The sequence below is a fragment of the Ursus maritimus genome, unplaced genomic scaffold (assembly GCF_017311325.1).
Source record: "Ursus maritimus isolate PB19 unplaced genomic scaffold, ASM1731132v1 scaffold_29, whole genome shotgun sequence".
NCBI classification, from domain to species: domain Eukaryota; kingdom Metazoa; phylum Chordata; class Mammalia; order Carnivora; family Ursidae; genus Ursus; species Ursus maritimus.
Window position 1 is genome coordinate 27,776,385 of NW_024425452.1, and position 19,155 is coordinate 27,795,539.

Consider the following 19,155-nt stretch of genomic DNA (forward strand, 5'->3'; position numbering starts at 1 on the left):
TGTGCATTCGGACAGACAATTTCCCATCACAAATGATATTTAAGAAATTGTTAAAGCATGCTTGCCTCACAGAAATGTGTTTTTATGTTTTTCTAATTAGATTTTGAATTTTTCAGAATACACTTTCACTGATCAAATCATTGTTTACATACTTATCTAATGTAGTGATTTTGACTTGAGTTTTTTTCTACTACTGAGTAAGTGATCAATTACTCTCATTTAAATAAGACACCAATAAAAAGCCATTGGCTAATGCCAGACTTCATATATAAAAATTATTTGTAAAAGATCAGCATATAAATTTGTGGGGGAAAAGGTACTATGTTTCAAAACAATAGAAAAGTCCAAATTACCCATCTCTTCCTTTCTTTGGTCTTCATTTCATCATATGCAATGGGAACATGCAAGAGAGAAAGAATTTTTTATTAAATTTATTAAGATATTTACTGAATCATTTCAAATACAAGAGAGAGAGAAAGAGAGAGTGAGAGAGAGAGAGAGAGAGATTTCTTTCTTTCTTTCTTTTTTTTTTTTTTAAGATTGCAATTGTACTACTGGGTATTTACCCCAAAGATACAGACGTAGTGAAGAGAAGGGCCACATGCACCCCAATGTTCATAGCAGCATTGTCCACAATAGCTAAACTGTGGAAGGAGCAGAGATGCCCTTCAACAGATGACTGGATTAAGAAGATGTGGTCCATATATACAATGGAATATTACTCAGCCATCAAAAAGAAAGATTTCTCAACATTTGCTGCAACATGGACGGGACTGGAGGAGATAATGCTAAGCGAAATAAGTCAAGCAGAGAAAGACAATTATCATATGGTTTCACTCATTTATGGAACACAAGAAGTAGGAAGATCAGTAGGAGAAGAAAGGGAAGAAGAAAGGGGGTGGGTAAACAGAAGGGGGAATGAACCATGAGAGACTATGGACTCTGGGAAAGAAACTGAGGGCTTCAGAGGGGAGTGGGGCGGGCGATTGGGATAGGCTGGTGATGGGTATTAAGGAGGGCACATATTGCATGGTGCACTGGGTGTTACATGCAAGTAATGAATCATGGAACTTTACATCAAAAACTAGGGATGCACTGTATGGTGACTAACATAATATAATAAAAATATTATTAAAAAAAAGATTTTATTTATTTATTTCACAGAGAGAGAGAGACAGCCAGCGAGAGAGGGAACACAAGCAGGGGGAGTGGGAGAGGAAGAAGCAGGCTCCCAGCGGAGGAGCCTGATGTGGGGCTTGATCCCAGGACCCTGGGATCACGCCCTGAGCTGAAGGCAGATGCTTAACGACTGAGCCACCCAGGTGCCCCAGAGAGACAGATTTCTTTCCATTGTCTCCCATGTCTGCCCAGAGCTTTGAGGGAAATACATAAACTGCCATCAGAATATGGATGGGGATTTTGAGAGCCATATAAATCTCAGGAAGTAAACAGAATTATATGATGTTTCTGAATAGGATTCAATCTTAGTTCAAAGATTGTATATAGTTTTTATTTTTATTTTTTACTTAAATTCAATTAGCCAACATATAGTACATCATTTGTCTCAGATGTAGTGTTCAACATGTACTTTGGTTCTCTTTGTAAACTCTTTGATTTCTTCATATTCGTCCCAAAGAGGTGGCAAATACACATTTGCATCTTACATTTTGGGTGGTGCTGGTGCCAGGAAGTTTTTAAAGAAAGTATTTTATAAATGAATTTTTCACCCTCTGAGTAGCATTAAATGATTAATTTAATCCTGCAGGTAATTTATTTGAGATTGGACACTGGAACTGGTGTTTTGTTGACTGATTATTTTTCAAATTGCCTTAATCAGTAAGCCTTGAGGGAATGGTATAATTCATCACGGAACAGGTTGCAAGAAAAATAAACACCTGTTTACTGAGTGGGTGGTCCGCACCAGGCAGTTTATATGCATCCTCATTTAATCTTTTCAACAACACAATCCCCATTTTACAGAAAAAGGAACACACACACACACACACACAGAGGAAGTTGTTAGCTGAAAGGTGGCAGAGCCAGGATTCAAACCCTGTCCTGCTTGACTTCAAGCCTGGACCCCTTTGCCTTGCCACTACCTGCTTAAGCCTCAAAAGAGGCCATTTGGTCATCAAACTGACAAATATTTTGGACTTCTCTGGGCATATGTATGAATTTAGTTTAGAATCTATATTCAGGTTTCTCATTTTACATTTCAGATGATCTTTGTTGACAAAGACACTCTATACATGTGATGGGATTTGTGCTGCTGTTCTTTCTGCCTGGAGTATGAATTCTTTTAACTTTTATCCCTTGATAAAATATGACTGAAATAGACGTCGCTACTACTTTGCTTCTGTAGAAGCAGGGGAGAATCTATGACCACTCACTGGGGATGCTCTGTGGGAGGGACTTCTGTACCAACTAGACATTCATTTAGGGCCTGCCTCTTGCTTCTTTCAGCAGTGACTTATAGTTTGGTGAGAGGCAGGGCTCCGTGAGCCGACACCGTGGTCCTGCTCATTAAAAAAAATATTGCATTGAAATATAATTGTCATGAAATAAACCGGACATGTTGAAGGTGTACAGTTTGGTAAGTTTGACACTATACACCTGTGCAACCATTACCACAATCAAATTAATTCCTCCCAAAGTTTTACTCATGCCCCTTTGAAACCCTTCCCTCCCATCCTTTCTGTCTGACCCTCCCCAAGCAACTACTGATCTGTTTTCTGTCCTTACAGATTAGTTTGTGTGTTCTAGAGTTACATATAAGTGGAATCATAATACTTTCCTTTTCCTCTGGCTTCTTTCACTCAACATAGGCATTTTGAGATGAACCCATATTGTTGTATATTCTAATTGTCGTATATTCTAATCCTTCCTCTGCTGAGTAGTAGTCTATGGTAACAATATTCCACAATTTGTGCTATCTATTGCTCTGTTGATGGACATTTGGGTTGTTTCCAGTCCTCAGCTATTCCAAATAAAGCTGCTATGGACATTTATGAACTAGTCTTTGAAAGAGTATACCCTCCAATTAGATTAAATGATTGTTAATAGTTTCCCATATTCGCTATAAGAGATAAAGCAGTATTTAAAGTGGATCTTTTTCTGTTCGCCCTTATAGTTGTGTTGATAAATATCTGTCCTCACAACTTCCCAGGTGTGTTGGGAGAATCAAATGAGGTCACTAATAAAAAACGTACTTATTAAACTGTAGATCAGGTTTTATCCAAATGAGCTGACATAAAGACAGTATCAGGAGATTCGTAGGGTTTTAGGGGATCCGGCTCCATGAGAAAGCAATTTCCTTCATACTAAATTTACTTTACAATATTCTGAGCATTGCTAGTTATGATTAAAACCTTGCCACACTCATAAGCATATTGTTTATAGTATTCCGGGTCAAAATGTTTTCTGGGAGACTAAATATTCATTCCATAATGGAAATCGTTGGGAATATATGGTCAAATTTACTTTATAAGCATCTTTGGCAGAATTAAGAATAAAGTTTTACAGAGAGAAACACATGGGAAAGATGCAGCTTCAGTGGATATACCTTTTTTACCTTGTGAAATTTCATCATCCTAACATTTTCATTTTCTTCTGAAATAGATTTTTTTTTTATTATTAGTTTTTCATTCATTTGAAGGGAGGGCATAACGAGCAATTTGAACATTCCGCAAGAGGACTGTTCGTATCATTTCCTTCAGCTTTAAATGAAACATCTGCTCTTTAGCTGCAGTGGCTTGTCCAGAAGACCTTGCCATCTATGCAGAATATTCTACCATCACCTTTTATTTCTCTCTAATCCATCTGATTTCACGTGGGATATTGTGGAGCAGCTTCTTGAAATAAAGAAAAATGAGTCTGCTGTGGTACATATTAAGGGTTTCATCTTTTATAACCTTCACTTTTCAATACTTTCTTCCTCTGGAGTCATACAAATCAGAGGGGTCTGATAGCTTTGAAAGGAAAAAACCAGTGGAGCTCGTCCAGAAGCTATTCTTTGAGTGCGGAAACTTGCTCTGGGCACTTTCTAGCTTTAAGACAACAGAGAGTGGAGGGGCCAGGAAGTACTCTGGGGGAGGCCTTCTCTACCCACTTTACAAATCCCTCCTTGGGGCAGGGAATCTCGGTCTGACACGCCAGGGCTGCACATACCCTGTGGCAATTTAAAAAAATAATCATATTTTGACCCTACCTGTAGATGTTTTGAATGAGAACTTAGAAAGAGGATGCAAAACTTCTTACCAAAAATCATGAACCCACCCAGATTCCAGCACTGAGATGTTAATGGATATAGGCCTGTTTGTGGGGAAGCCACGGGAATATAATCCTGCTTTAGCATGGCACTATTCTTCAATTTCATTTCCTTTATTTAAAATTGTTAATTTAATAATTTTCACATGGTAATGCATTACTACAGTTCAGACGTCAAAATGATAATAAAAGGAATATTTTGGGAAGTGTTGCTTCCACCTCTGTCCCTTTCTACCCCATTCCTTCAACTTCCTTATCTCCTAAGTACTACTTTTTATTAGTTTCACCTGATTCCCTAGGGTCAGCCTGATTTGTTTCAATAATGATGATATTTAGCATTCAACAGGGAACCAGGCAATCAGACACTAAGGTAACTAATTGCTACTTCTTTTGACCTGTCTCTACTGAGGTGTTCTCCTAAGAGGTTCGTTAATAACATTGCCTAGGACAGCAGATGAGCTCTCTGCAGAGAGCAGTGTTTCTGACTCCAGAGGGAGGAAGGAATACAGCTCCTGTGTTACCCCTTAAAAAAATCACCTAGAGTCATGTTCTAATTAGACAATTCCTTTATCTGAAATGCATTCAGTTTTCAGGATTTGACAGAGCTAAACAACTAGGGGGAAAGGAACCTTATAATCCTCATGACACTGCTTTTAAAAGAGGACAGAGAGAAAGTAATTTAAAAATTGAGAAGAGTCTGATTCTCTTACTTACCTAAATCCTAGCACATGGATTTCTTTGAATCCTGGAAGTTTCTTAAATACCTTTTGCATCTGCAGAAAGAAAGAAATTTATGAAACATTCTTTGGCTCTACTGGGTCAGATCTTACCTAACTGAAAAAGTCTAAACACTTTTGATGAGTTCTGGGAAAAACATGAAAATGGAAAATCGAAGCAACTATTGAGGCCAAATTTTTTGTTCTTAGTTATTTCTGAAACCCAGAGGAAAGTGTTTTGATATTTACTTAAAAAGCTGCAATTGGGGGGTGCCTCGATGGGTCAGTTGTTTAAACATCTGACTCTTGATTTTGGTTCAGATCATGATCTCAGTGGAGCCTGCTTAAGATTCTCTATCTCCCTTTGCTCCTCCCCACCCTGCATTCTCTCTCTCTCTTAAAAAAAAAAAAAAAAAGCTGCAATTGGGTAATTCTAATCTGCCTTAATGGTTACTTTAAATAGAATATGAAATAACTTTAAGGTGGTACTTGGAAGAAACTCTTTTGGCTGCAGTATTTTTATTTATTTATTTATTAAAGATTTTATTCACTTATTTAACGGAGAGAGAGACAGCCAGCGAGAAAGGGAACACAAGCAGGGGGAGTGGGAGAGGAAGAAGCAGGCTCCCAGCGGAGCATGGAGCCCGATGTTGGGGCTCGATCCCAGGACTCCGGGATCATGCCCTGAGCTGAACGCAGATGCTTAACGACGGAGCCACCCAGGCACCCCACAGTATTTTTATTTATACACACAGAATGACTATTACATTTTCTGAGTTGAATGAGATGATTTGGAAAATATAATGTTAAAGAGATTACTAAAATCAAAATGGCTGCCGTAACTAAATAAAATGGCACAAGCAGACTCTGATAGGTTAGATTCACATGTAGATTTATGTGGATTTTACAATAAATTTTCTTGATTAGTTTGACCTTGCTAATGAGGCATATTATCAGTATTTTACAATTGCTATACTCAATGACTCCTGACCCACTACAATCTGGCTTCTGCCTCTGGATTTGCCCAGAAGGGAGGGTTTTCTCCAGGCTGTTGGCTCTTGGCTCTCTCCAAATCCAGTGGCATTTTCCATTCCTCTTCCATGGTGTGCCTGCTTTTTTTTCGGGTTCTTCTTCTATCTCTAGGACCACTTTCTCAGTCTTCTTTACTCCATCTTATTCTTGTCTGCGCTCTCTACTTTAAATATAAAGACTCTGGAAGTTTGCATTCTCGGCCTTTATCTCACTCTCCCATTTATTCAGTAAGGTTGACTGTAGGTACCTGCTAGGCTCTGGGGACACACTGCCACATCGATGGGCACTGCCCCATCCAGCTTACTCCTGTGCATGCTGGGAGGCGAGACCAAGAGGAGGGATAGCTTAGTAGTGAAGCTTGGAGGGGAGAGCAGGGTGAAAGTGAGGCTGAACAGGTAAGCAGGGACCTGGCACGGTCCCCGCCTCCTCGGGGGATCTCCTTTTCTCCCATGGCTTCAGTGATCACCTGAGACATAGCTTTGAGTTCTAAACATGAATATCCCAACTTGGTCACTAATTAAACGTGTCCAAACCAGAGTCATTCTCTTCTTTCCAAGTCTGCCTTTCATCCTGGGCTATCCTAGCCAGGTTCATAAACACTTTTTGTGCATCCTCGATGCCAGAAAACCCAGCAACACTAATACCTTCCTTCACATCCAGTCACCAACTCCTGGTGGTTTGAATATCATATACATTTTGTTTCCACCATGTTCTTATTCCCATGGCAGGGGTACCCTCCCCATCTCCCCTCCTTTTTGCAGAAATGGTTTTCTGGGTGTGTGTGCGGAAAGGAAGGAGAAATTTTGGGGAGGGATATGTTGGGGCAGGAGGAAAGGAGGAGATGTCTCCTTGACTACCTTTTTATTTCCAAGGTAATCATTCCATATCTGTTGTTCTTCACGAAAAATCCCTTGATGGGCTGCATTGAAGAAGGTCCAATTCTTTAGAATGGCATTTAAGACCCTCTACATTCTACTCCCCCCCATTCCCCAAGTACTTTTTCATTTGTTCTTCCTGCCATCATTAGCTCCTTGGCCAATACTGTATTCCCTAGTCTCACTAAACTAAGGCCTATCTCTCCTCAAATACAACATGTACTTCCTCCAGACGTCTATGACTTTTTCCCTCTTTAACCCAAGATGCAACTTCTACCTTCTGCTTATTGACTGCCCACGCCCCCATCTTTCAAAACCAACTCAAATGCATTCTCTATTTTTTTTAAAGATTGTATTTATTTATTTGAGAGAGAGAGATAAAAGGAGAGTGGTGGGGGGGAGAGAATGAGAAAGAGAGGCGGGGAAGAGAGTGAGCAGAGAGCATGAGCAGGGGGAGAAGCAGGCTCCCTGCTGAGCAGGAAGCCTGATGTGGGGCTCAATCCCAGGACCCTGAGATCAGAACTTGGGCCAAAGGCAGATGCTTAACCGACTGAGCCACCCAGGTGTCCCAAACACATTCTCTATTGAAAAGCATCTGTATAGCCCTGAAGCCAGGCTGAATTACTTCTTCTCCCTACTACTCCAGAACTTATTACAGTATGTCCCATAAAACAGTCTATGAGCTGCATGATGTCTCCCTCACTGAGATTACACTCCTTGGGCTCAGGGACCATGTCTTATTTATTCATCTTTATGTCCCTCTCTCCCAGTACCTAGCAGATCTTCATCCACATAGTAGGGACACAGCAAATTTTGTTTAATTGACTTGAGCACCTTTCTTCATTCTCTAAACTCATCTACGTGCCACTGCATTGTCACTGTATCTCAAACTACTCCTGACTCTACATTATCTATGCCAAGGACTAGGGCAGTGATGCAGAGATAATCCCCAAATCACTTACACTGGGCTTTGAAATGCATCACGGATTTCTTTTTCCAGCAGACTGCTTCACCTCCTAAATCATATTTTCTTGCACCAATGTTAAAAATAGTTTTCATCCCTTGAGTATATGGTAACTGCAGTGATGAAGGTAGGCCAGCTTTTAGGTGATGAGGTAGCTGTGTAGGCTTGAGTTTAAATATTGGTTCTGCTACTTTCTAGCTGTAAGGCCTTGAGTTTATTGCTTCGTCTCTCTGAATCTGATCTCCTTAGCCAAAAAGGGATAACAATACCTAAATTGTGAGGCTCCTGTAAGGAATAACTAATAAGTGCCTCACACACAATGGGCAAAGAGTTGATGATAGTGTATTATTGATTTACTCAGTCTCTATCTCCCCTACTGGATTACTAGCTCCTTGATAGCCCACTTTTCTTTTACTTCCTCAGTGGCCACCTGCCATGGAGCCTGACAAGAACAGACAGAGCAAGCCTTCAGTCAGTTGCTTTTGAAGGACTCAATGAGGGGAAGGACAGCGTGAGGGTCTGCATAGGGGTAGGGGCAGGGAGCCTGAGTAATAAGTTTCTGTGCCTCCGCTACCACCCCCACCACAGGCCTAACAGGGGAGAGCTAGGAGTTTAGGTTATGTGGATCTGGTCTTTATTATGGGGGCAGGTAGGAAGGAGCTGTGTACGTGCTTCAGGTCTGTTCTGGCCTCCCGTGACAAATAGCTCTGGGGCCACGAGGCATTTGTTATGCCATTCCAGTAACAACACCGGGGACTGGATGCTTTAGTGTGAGCAGCAGTTTCTGGAGCAGAAGATTCAGACACTGACTTGTTCCTCTTTCTTGTCCGGGATAGCCGAGATGCTGTTATACAGGTGAAAACAATCAATCAAGCACTCCAGAGAAGCCCACAGCTGCAGCAGGGAACATCTCCAGGCAGAGCCGTCCTCCCCTCCAGGAGTGCTCCACGGTACTGGCTCTGATGGAGGGGAATTTTACCTGTTGTCCATGTCCTCTTTGTGAACCTGCCTGTGATTGATTAAGAGTCAGCTCTGCTTAGGAGGGTGCAGAAGGCATCTCAGGGAGGAGATGACAAAGGCCTTCAGTTAATTCTGCTAAATAATCTTCTGGGGACCTTCCAATCATGGAGTGCTAACCACTAAATTGCTAATTAAGTGCCCGGTTAACCTTATTAATAATACTAACTGCACAGGGGCCTCCCTGATTCTGCTGGAATGTATGTTAACGGGGCTATAAAAAGGCAGCCGTGTTGAGTTCTCGTGAATGTTTGCACAGGAGAAAGCATTCAGACAACAACTAAGCATTCCTTTTGACATTTGTATTAAATTGCTCATTAGGTTTATTGTGGAAATTAAATTACTGCAAAGCACTGTCCATTAATTCCTGATTAGGCCTGAATGGCTGTGCTAATGCAAGTATGGGCTGTGGTGGAGCTGGGTAGTTATGGGCTGGCAGGCCGCGAGTGGTCTGGATTGCTCAGGAGCCTGGAAAGGGAACAGAAGCTCTAAGCAGAGGGGCTCCATTTCAGAGAAGCCAGCAACCGTGCAGAGGAACCAGCAGGACTGATGTGATGGGTCTCTGGAACAAGACCGAGCAAGACATAGCCTTTTGGCTAATAAGGTTTTCAGAGTCTAGAATGGACATGTTTATTTGATGCTGGTACAAAAACCTCTGCCTCACAGAGATTTATTTGGGAAGAATAGGAAGTATAGTATAATGGTTAAGAACAGGGTTCTGGTGCCAGGCTGCTTGGCCAACTATCCAATTTTGAAGATACTCTGACTATACTAAGAACTTTCTGAAAGAATATTTCGAAGAACAAATAGGAAGTTAACAGACTATTCTTTAATTCATTCTATCTAATAATCCATGTCTAAGTACTTCCCTGGTTCATAAACACCCATGCTGACGCTTTCTCTTTGAAGTTTGTAGAAATGATTCTCTACATTTTATTGACTGAATGGTGATGCAGGGAGTGGTTGGAGGTTTAAAATTTTTGCTTATTCATCTTCTCTCCAGTTGAGAGGAGGTAAGCCTTGAATCCTCCACGTATGAGAAGTAGGGGCCTGTGCGTTCCCTGGCCATGCTGTGTGAGATGTTTGGGCTGTCCATAAATGTAGTTCATGGTTATGCTATCTTATGAAAGCATCTATTTTCAGCTGCATTTCTACAATTACTGAATATTTAACTGCATCCCAAGCTCCGCATTAGGAGATAAGTCTTCAGAAATAAAGAAACTGTTCCCACCCTCAAGGGGAGTCCCAGAGGCTGAAGGCAGTGAGGGTGTTGGGTGAAGAGGGAGAAACGGAGACAACAAAGGCCATAGATGTGTAAACAATCTCAAGACAGGGTGATAACTGTTGTGACAGTAGTGGGCACCGTGTGTTAGCTCGGAGGGGAGGTACCTACCCAGGATGGGTGGAGAGAACTTTCCTTGATGAAGTTTGTAAAATGAAACACAGGGAAACAACACCACAGATGGAGGAGGCAGCATATGGAAAGGCTAAAGGTGAGGAGATTTGCAAGCAGTTTCCATTTCCTGTAAAGTAGTGTGTAAGGGAGGGGGATGGGAAGGAGCTAGTGTGAAGGTGAAGCTGGAAAGGAAGGCAGGGCTCTTATCACGGTGTGTAGATGCCAGAGTCAGCACAGTGGTTTGGATTCATCCTGAGGTAAATGAAGAGGTGGGCAGAGGTGATGACGGTCAGAGATGGAAGTGACATCTTGGGGCAGCTCCTAAGTTGACTGGATGGCATGGACAACATGATTGCCCTTCACGGTCACCCATGAAAAATGTCATGGCTTTAAATTGCATCAAATCGCAAAAGTGGAAATATTATGTAAGACACATATGTGTTAAAAATTCATATTTTAATCAGGCATATTCCCTAGCTGGTGCTATAGAATATGTGCTTAGTGACTTTCAGTTAAAGGAGATTTAAAAACCTACTATTTATTTATTTATTTATTTATTAATTAAAGATTTTATTTATTTATTTGACAGAGAGAGAGAGACACAGCCAGTGAGAGAGGGAACACAAGCAGGGGGAGTGGGAGAGGAAGAAGCAGGCTCCCAGCGGAAGAGCCTGATGTGGGGCTCGATCCCAGAACGCCGGGATCACGCCCTGAGCCGAAGGCAGACGCTTAACTACTGAACCACCCAGGTGCCCCCAAAACCTACTATTTAAAGAAAACCTAAATGTAAGTATAGATAGAAAAGCTGGAATAGAAAAACTTCTAGAGATTCATTTGCCCTAACATTTTGGGACCTGTTGCACTTTTTCCTTCTTTCTAATGGCTAAAAATGAATGTCTAGTTACAAGAAGTTGAAACTGTTAGTTCAAAGGGGTTAAGTCCTGTTGGCTCTCAGATTCTGATTGTTGACTTGGCTGTGGTTGTGTGGGGTGGGTTCACGTACCTGGAGTTGAGACTTCGCTGCCAGCTCCTGATAATATGGGGACTGGGAGTCCGTGAGTTCTGCCTTGAACTTCTGGTTTGCCAGTGTGATGCTCAGCTCCACCTTCTGCTCCAGTGGGCCCTCGGGTACCTTAGTGGATTCTGCTTTTCTTTCCTAAATTAAAAAATCAAAGTCTTCTATTAGCATATGGCATATGGCAATATGGCATATGGCAATATTAAATATGGCATATGGCAATATTAAATATGGCATATGGCAATATTAAATAATATATATTGATATTGTCTCAAGAAGTGTTTCAGGTGTACAACACAGTGATTCAACACTGCCATACATCACCCTGTGCTCATCATGACAAGTGCACTCCCTAATCCCCATCACCTGTTTCACCCATCCCTCAACCCACCTCCTCTCTGGTTTCCATCAGTTTCTTCTCTATAGTTAAGAGTCTGTTTCTTGGTTTCTCTCTCTTTCTTTTTCCCTTTGCTCCTTTGTTTTGTTTCTTAAATTCCACGTGTGAGTGAAATCATATGGTATTTGTCTTTCTCTGACTTATTTTGCTTAGCATAATACTCTCTAGCTCCACCCACATCCTTGCAAATGGCAAGATTTCATTCTTTTTTATGGCTGAAGAATATTCCATTGCATATATATATATACACCACATCTTCTTTATCCATTCATCAGCTGATAGATATTTGGGCTGTTTCCATAATTTGGCTATTGTAAATATTGCTGCTATAAACATAGGGGTGCATGTATCCATTTGAATTAATGTTTTTGTGTTATTTGGATAAATACCCAATAGTGCAATTATTGGATCATAGGGTAGTTCTATTTTTAACTTTTTGAGGAACCTCCATATTGTTCTCCAGAGTGACTCCACCAATTTGCATTCCCACCAATAGTTCAAGAGGGCTCCTTTTTCTCCACGTCCTTGCCAACACCTATTATTTCTTGTGTTGTTGATTTTAGCCATACTGACAGTTGTGAGGTGATATCTCATTGTGGTTTTGATTTGCATTTCCCTGATGACAAGTGATGTTTCTCTTGGCCATCTGTATGTCTTCTTTGGAAAAATGTCTGTTCATGTCTTCTGCCTTTTTAAAAATTGGATTATTTGTTTTTTGGGTGTTGAGTTTTATAAGTTCTTTATATACTCTGGATACTAACCTTTTATCAGATATGCCATTTACAAATATCTTCTCCCATTCCGTAGGCTATCTTTTAGTTTTATTGATTGTTCTCCTTGCTGTGTACAAGCTTTTTATTTTGATGTAGTCCCAATAGTTTATTTTTGCTCCTATTTCCCTTACCTCAGGAGACATATCTAGAAATAAGTTGTGATGGCTGATGTCAAAGAGGTTACTGCCTATATTTCCTTCTAGGATTTTTATGGTTTCCTGTCTCACATTTAGGTCTTTAATACATTTTGAAGTTATTTTTGTGTATGGTATGCTAAATTGGTCTAATTTCTTTCTTTTGCATGTTGCTGTCCAGTTTTCCCAACACTATTTGTTGAAGAGACTGTCCTTTTCCCATTGGATATTCTTTCCTGCTTTGTCGAAGATTAGTTGACCATATAGTTGTGGGTTTATTTCTGGGTTTTCAATTCTGTTCCATTGAGCTATATGTCTATTTTTGTGCCAGTACCATACTGTTTTGATTACTACAGCTTTGTAATATAACTTGAAGTCCAGGATTATGATGCCTCCAGCTTTGCTCTTCTTTTTCAAGATAGCTTTGGCTATTTGGGGTCTTCTGTGGTTCCATACAAATTTTAAGATTCTTTGTTCTAGCTCTATGAAAAATGCTATTGGTATTTTGATAGGGATTGCATTAAATGTATAGATTGCTTTGGGTAGTATAGACATTTTAACAATATTTATTCTTCCAATCTATGAGCAAGGAATGCCTTTCCATGTCTTTGTGTCATCTTCAGTTTCTTTAATCAGTGTTTTATAGTTTTCAGAGTACAGGTTTTTCACCTCTTTGGTTAGGTTTATTCCTAGGCATCTTTTTTTTTTTTTTTGATACAATTGTAAATGGAATTGTTGCTGCTTGAACAATTATAGTCTGTCATTTCTCCCTGCACTGACTACCAGATAGCTTGTTCACTGTTGATGAAATAACACATCACTTGTGCTAATCTCCTGACTGAAGATCCTCCTCACTGCTCCCCATACTCACCTCCAGCACTAAAACACAGGGACACAGACACAGACACAGACACACACACACACACACACACACACACACACTCTTTTTACTTCTTACTAATATTTTATGGTTCATTTAAAATAATATTTCCTCTGATCATTTAGGGCAGAAATCTTTGCCTCCTCTAATCGCCTAAAGCAGTGAATAATATTTGAATTTCTCATTTAATACCTATGCCATACTCACCTAGGGTCTTTTTATATGCTAATCTTGTCACCCCACATATAATCTCTTGAATCCAGTACAATTCTCACACTTCATTAAATCTCCCAAAGTTAAAAAAAAAAAAAAGTGGCCACTTTTGCACAAAATTCTCTGTGAATATACATGACTGGCGGTCACATCCTTGGCAACCTGTTCTGGTCTATCATTTTGTTCCGTTCTATACATCTGCCATCTTCAAGTACAGCATTTAGATTATTTTGTTGTACTTAGGCAGGAACTGCGTCTTATTCGTCTTAGGATCTTCGGCACACACCCCAATTATCTGGCACATCAGAGGATTTTAGTAAAACGCTGGTGAATGAAAGAGTAAGTGATAGATGCGGGTGGTAAAAAGGATAAGAGAGGATGTGGTGAATATGCAATGAAATGTTCAGGGGATATTTGCTGCAGAAGGGGGGGATCTATACTGGATTTTGAAGAATATGGGACACAAGTAATGTGAGAAAAGAGAAGGCAAACAAGAGCTGACTTTGAAATTTTAGAGTGAATACATTTAATCTCAATAATTTTTTCCAACAGCACTTTTTGCTCTTCATGGAATAGTATTTTTGAGAAAAAGAGAACATTTTAATTCTTTGTTCATAGCAATAGTTCCAGCAAATCAGCAGCCATCTGGCCTACAGGCCAGATAGAAGGGCCAGCGGGGTTCTCGTCCCTGAATTTTCATCTAGAGCTGGTGAGACTGAACTTCTTGTCCTTCTCGTCCTCACCACCTGGGCTTTGACCCCCGTGCCTTGCGGGTAGGTTCCCAGGAGAGGAAAAGCTAGTGAAGTCTCACAGACCACAGGAAAGTTGTCTGGTTGCAGTGGTAGCGTAAGGATGAAAAGATATGGGCTCGGATGTATCACCCCTATACTCCTGCCCCCTTCTGAACTTGCTGCCCATCTCGTGCTGCCATAACCCTGTCACTCCTGAATAAGGAGGACAGAGTCTCCCAGCTTCAGCACCAAGTGTCTGGCTCAACGATTTTGGAGCAGTTAAAATGTCCCCTTTGATAACCGACATTAAATTCTGTAACATATCCTCTCCTCCTTCATGCCTTTTCACACAGAGAGTAGTGTGGCCAGTGCTCCTCTTTGCCTGAGAACACCGTTTTTATTTTTCCCCATAGGACATGCAGCGTTTCAATCATTTTGGTACTTATCTGACCTATTCATGCTGGCCATAACTGAAAGCAAAATTTCTACCCTTACTGTCAGCATGAGAATACACTTTAGTGGAGAAGGAGATTGACTGATTGATTGATAGGTGTATTCATTTATTTGTTCAAATGCTTGCTGAGTACCTGCTGGGTATGAGGGTTCTGTTAGGTACTGGGGGGGAAAGGGCCCCTGCTGTCCTGGAGTTTATAATTAAGTTGCTTCTTGCAATTCCTCCCACCTTATTCTAGTTTTCAATCTATTTTTCCCGCAGTCCCTAGAGGAAGGAAGAATCCTGAATAGAACAAAGTCACTGACTCGTAATTGGAGTGATAAAAATGTAGCACTAGTAATACTAAATGGCCAATTCACCCATTCTCTTTTCTTGTGTTACTAATACAACAAAAACAGCCATGTGAAGAGCTAGATTGACTCTCAGAACTTCTTACTATTGTAGGCATCTTGGTGGCATTGAGGAGTGTGTCATCCAGAGTGAGCGGGAAGGGTCCAAGGGAGCCATGGGCAACATCTGTGGAAATGAAAAACATTACGAGCACAAAAATGAGATTGGAGAAGTTTACATTAGAACAAGGTCAAAATTTCATATACTTTTTCTGTCATTCTGGAATTTACAGATGTGTAAGGTGCCTTCTTACCTCATTTTTTTTTTAAGATCAGTATGATACTGTAGGGTGACTAATAAACGTAATAAAAAATTTACAAAAAAGATCACATAAATATGTTCTTGAGAAAAATATAACTCATACTTTTGATCCTCGTTGAATTCTCCATTCTTCTCTTCTGTCCTCATTTGGTGCTATCCTAGATATGTTACAGTTAAATGGTTTTGCTAATGAGATCTGGTTAATTTTTCCATTTGTGACTATATAAAGGATGCAAGACAGATACTTATCCTGAATTTATTTGTTTGAAAATATTGGTAATGATTGTCTCCAAGTTGTAGGATAATGGGTGATTGGGCTTTACCTTTATTCTTTTCTAGATTTTTCAAGTTTTATACAATGCATTTATTTATTTTATAAAGTTAGAAATATCAGTTAGCTTTGAGAAAGTACATTATAAATTTTGTTGCTTCAATTAAGGATTGCTTTTTCAACAATATACTTTCATGATCATTTGAATTAAGGTTCAGGAGCAGGTGAATGTGGAGAACTAAGCTTACCTGTAGAAAACACACGGGTCTCACCAGGCTCTCCGAATGTCTTCTCTGTAGATATTTCATCTTTTCTATCACCACAGCAGAAAAGAAAGAAGAGGTGGTGAAAAGGAGCTTGATAACAAGAGGGGAAATGCATTTACTTTTCCTATACTCAATTAGACCTAAAAATCAGAGAAAAACCCTTTAAAACTGGGTTTGCTTATTTCTTTCATTATAGAAGTAATCTTCAAATGTATTTTCATTGAAGGAAAATTGAAGCAACTTCTGAAAATGGTTGTTTGACTCCAGGATTTTCCATAAACATCTTTCATGTGGTCCTGGGGAGCATTTTCATCATAAGCAAAACTAGTCTTTGGGGCTTGATGTTTTATAGTTCCATTGTGTTTGCACTGTGTCCTTGACATCGAAAATAATTGCATGACATGATCTATGACTGAATGTTCTTGCTAAAATCTCAGATCCTCAAACCTGCAAATTCAGAGAGTCCTTCAGTTTATTTACTTAAGTAACTCTTGTGGTTATAGTTAATAGGAGAGAGGGGGATTTCTGGGTAATGCAGGTGTATTAAATCCCTATTCTGGACACAACCATTGTCTGCAGGAGTTGTGGGGTAGGTTTGCAGTGCCATGCAGTGGCAGTCTGGAAGATATCTAAGGGCAAATCCAAGGGCATCGTTGTACAGCTGTCTGTTATAACGTTGGCCCATTCTAGCAAGCTTTATATAGAAAGGAGTAGCAGTAGTGATAACTTTTGAAACTCACTGAAAGGTTTGTTACTATAAGCTATCAGGTCTTACTAGCTTGTGTCTGTGTTAGTACAATTTAGTCATAGGAGACCAATATATTTGATCCACTTTTCTATGATTCATGATGATGGGAAGGCCAAAGGGTGCTCTGGGTTGTAGAGTCACCTAGATTGGCTATAGACAATGGGACCATCTACCTACATATTTCTAACACACCCAATTTTCCAAAGTCCTAAGAGAGGTGATATACAAAATATTATCCATTGGCCTGGCATGGGCTCTGACCAATTAGAATAGATGTAAACATGGAGGACTCTATTGGTGCACACAAACTAAATATAAATTCAGACTGTTTTGGAACTAGGTATTCTTGTTTGTTTCTAGTGATAACTTTTACTATACACTTAAGAAATAGTTTTTATGGATATTATATTTATAAAGATCTCATATAAAACATTAGAGCATTTGTGATTTAGACAATTTCCCTTTTTTTCCCCCACTTATAGAACTTTGTTTATAGTAAGATCTCTTTCCTCGTATTATAATTTTGGTCTCCTTGTTTTACCTTGCTGTAAAAAAAGAAAGTAACCAAGAGGAATAATGAGTAAAGTCCTGGGTACGGCACTAGTTACAAGTCAATAGCCCACTTTATGTAGGATCCTGTGTCAGATGCTATTTCCTCATCTTTGCCACTGGGCGTGATTCTGCCAGTACAATGGCCATCTAGACCATCATCACTCAGAAGCTATAATTTGGGAAGCTGGACACTGAGTTCTTTCACTGGCTTTTATTTTAAAGTCATTTGAAACTGGCAGATTTATGGGCTACTCAGGTGAGAAGATTTTCTGTTTTGTCTTCCTAGAAAGGTTTGAAATAATAGGCCTGCCTTTCTGCCCGCCTGCCCGCCTGCCTTCCACCCTCCCTTCTTCCCTCCCTTCCCAACTTGGTAATCATAGTTAATGTAAAATGTTTGCCTCTTGCTCCTTAGCAATTCTTTTTAACAATGTTGGTAGACACAGGTGTAATGGGATCATTCTATTTCTTTCTCTTTCTGTCTTGGGCAGCTGTTTCCTGTAATTTTTAATGTTTTTTCTATCGAGTCTTGGTACATTCTGTCGGATTTTTTCTTATGGATGGATGGCCTCTGCTTTGTTTTCTTTTCTTTCTTTCTTTTTTTTTTTGAAAATGGAGGAATAAATATCATCCTATAGTTAAATCAGAAGAGTGAATATCGGGGCGCCTGGGTGGCACAGCAGTTAAGCGTCTGCCTTCGGCTCAGGGCGTGATCCCGGCGTTGTGGGATCGAGCCCCGCGTCAGGCTCCTCCGCTATGAGCCTGCTTCTTCCTCTCCCACTCCCTCTGCTTGTGTTCCCTCTCTCTCTGGCTGTCTCTATCTCTGTTGAATGAATAAATAAAATCTTTAAAAAAAAAAAGAAGAGTGAATATCTCTGTGTCTTGTGAACAAAGTTAATACTCTAGTACTAAGATTTTCCTCAATCGCATTATTTCTTCTCATAACAACTTTTTAAAATTTCTAAAGAGTGGCTCTATAGACGCATCAGTTAAAATACATGAGGATTTTGCTCAGGTCTGTGGTGGTGGGTGAAGAGTTATGAAAGGGTTCCTGCCCTTGAGGAGTTTAAACTCTTACAGGAAAACTCTTACAGGGTAAAGCGAGGAAGTATTAAACAAAAATGTAAGTGCCAAAAAGAGTACAAAGTTTAAAGCAGGGAGATATTGCTGCAGGCTCAAATAGGCTGTTCAGACATCATGGGATCCAGGTGGGACTCCACTAGGAGCTTGAAGGAGAGTAGGATTTGGATAGGTAACGTAGAAAAGGCAGGTTCTTCTGGGCAATAGGGAAAGGCTAGGGGTCAGAGTCCAGGATGAGGAGGGTAAGGTCTGTGTGCAGTGAGGAATGGCGTGGTGGCAGCAGGGGGATCATGGGTAATGGAGGCAAAGTTGCAAAGGTCAGGGGGTGAAAGGCCTCAGTTGATGAGTTTGGCCTCTACCTCAGTGAAGGGCCTGGCAGGACACAGATGGCTCACTCATTGTGGGGTAATTTGAGCAAAGTTTAAAAAAGGAATTACTTATTAAGTTGTGGGAAGAGTATGAGAGCAACCACAAGGCCGAGTGCAGTACTCCAGGGCTGGTAACAGTGGGGTGCTCAAACTACCCTTAGTCCAGTTACCATGAACCAGAGACAGAGAAGGATCTGTGGAAAGGCTGCTTGACAGGAACTGAGATGAAGCTGAAGTAGGACAATAGCCCTTGAAGACTTTGCAAGTTGGGGGTGAGAGGAGGTGAGGAATTCACTCACCTCATTCTCTCCTCTCCCTCTGACGAGGGGTCCTGCTCCCCACTAGCTGGTCCTACC

The 19,155-nt window shown here is 40.4% G+C and overlaps 1 protein-coding gene across 2 annotated transcripts in view; it reads right to left on the reverse strand.

The window, feature by feature from the left end:
* The window catches only part of IMPG1 (interphotoreceptor matrix proteoglycan 1), a 124,715-nt gene that overhangs the window by 70,611 nt on the left and 34,949 nt on the right, over positions 1-19,155 (reverse strand). For both annotated transcript variants that reach the window (XM_008684841.1, XM_008684840.1), the window contains 5 exons: positions 16,037-16,101; positions 15,303-15,382; positions 11,270-11,422; positions 4,981-5,039; positions 354-374 (listed from right to left, as the gene is read on the reverse strand). In XM_008684841.1, coding sequence (XP_008683063.1) covers positions 354-374; positions 4,981-5,039; positions 11,270-11,422; positions 15,303-15,382; positions 16,037-16,101 — 378 coding nt within the window. The remainder of the gene's footprint in view (positions 1-353; positions 375-4,980; positions 5,040-11,269; positions 11,423-15,302; positions 15,383-16,036; positions 16,102-19,155) is intronic.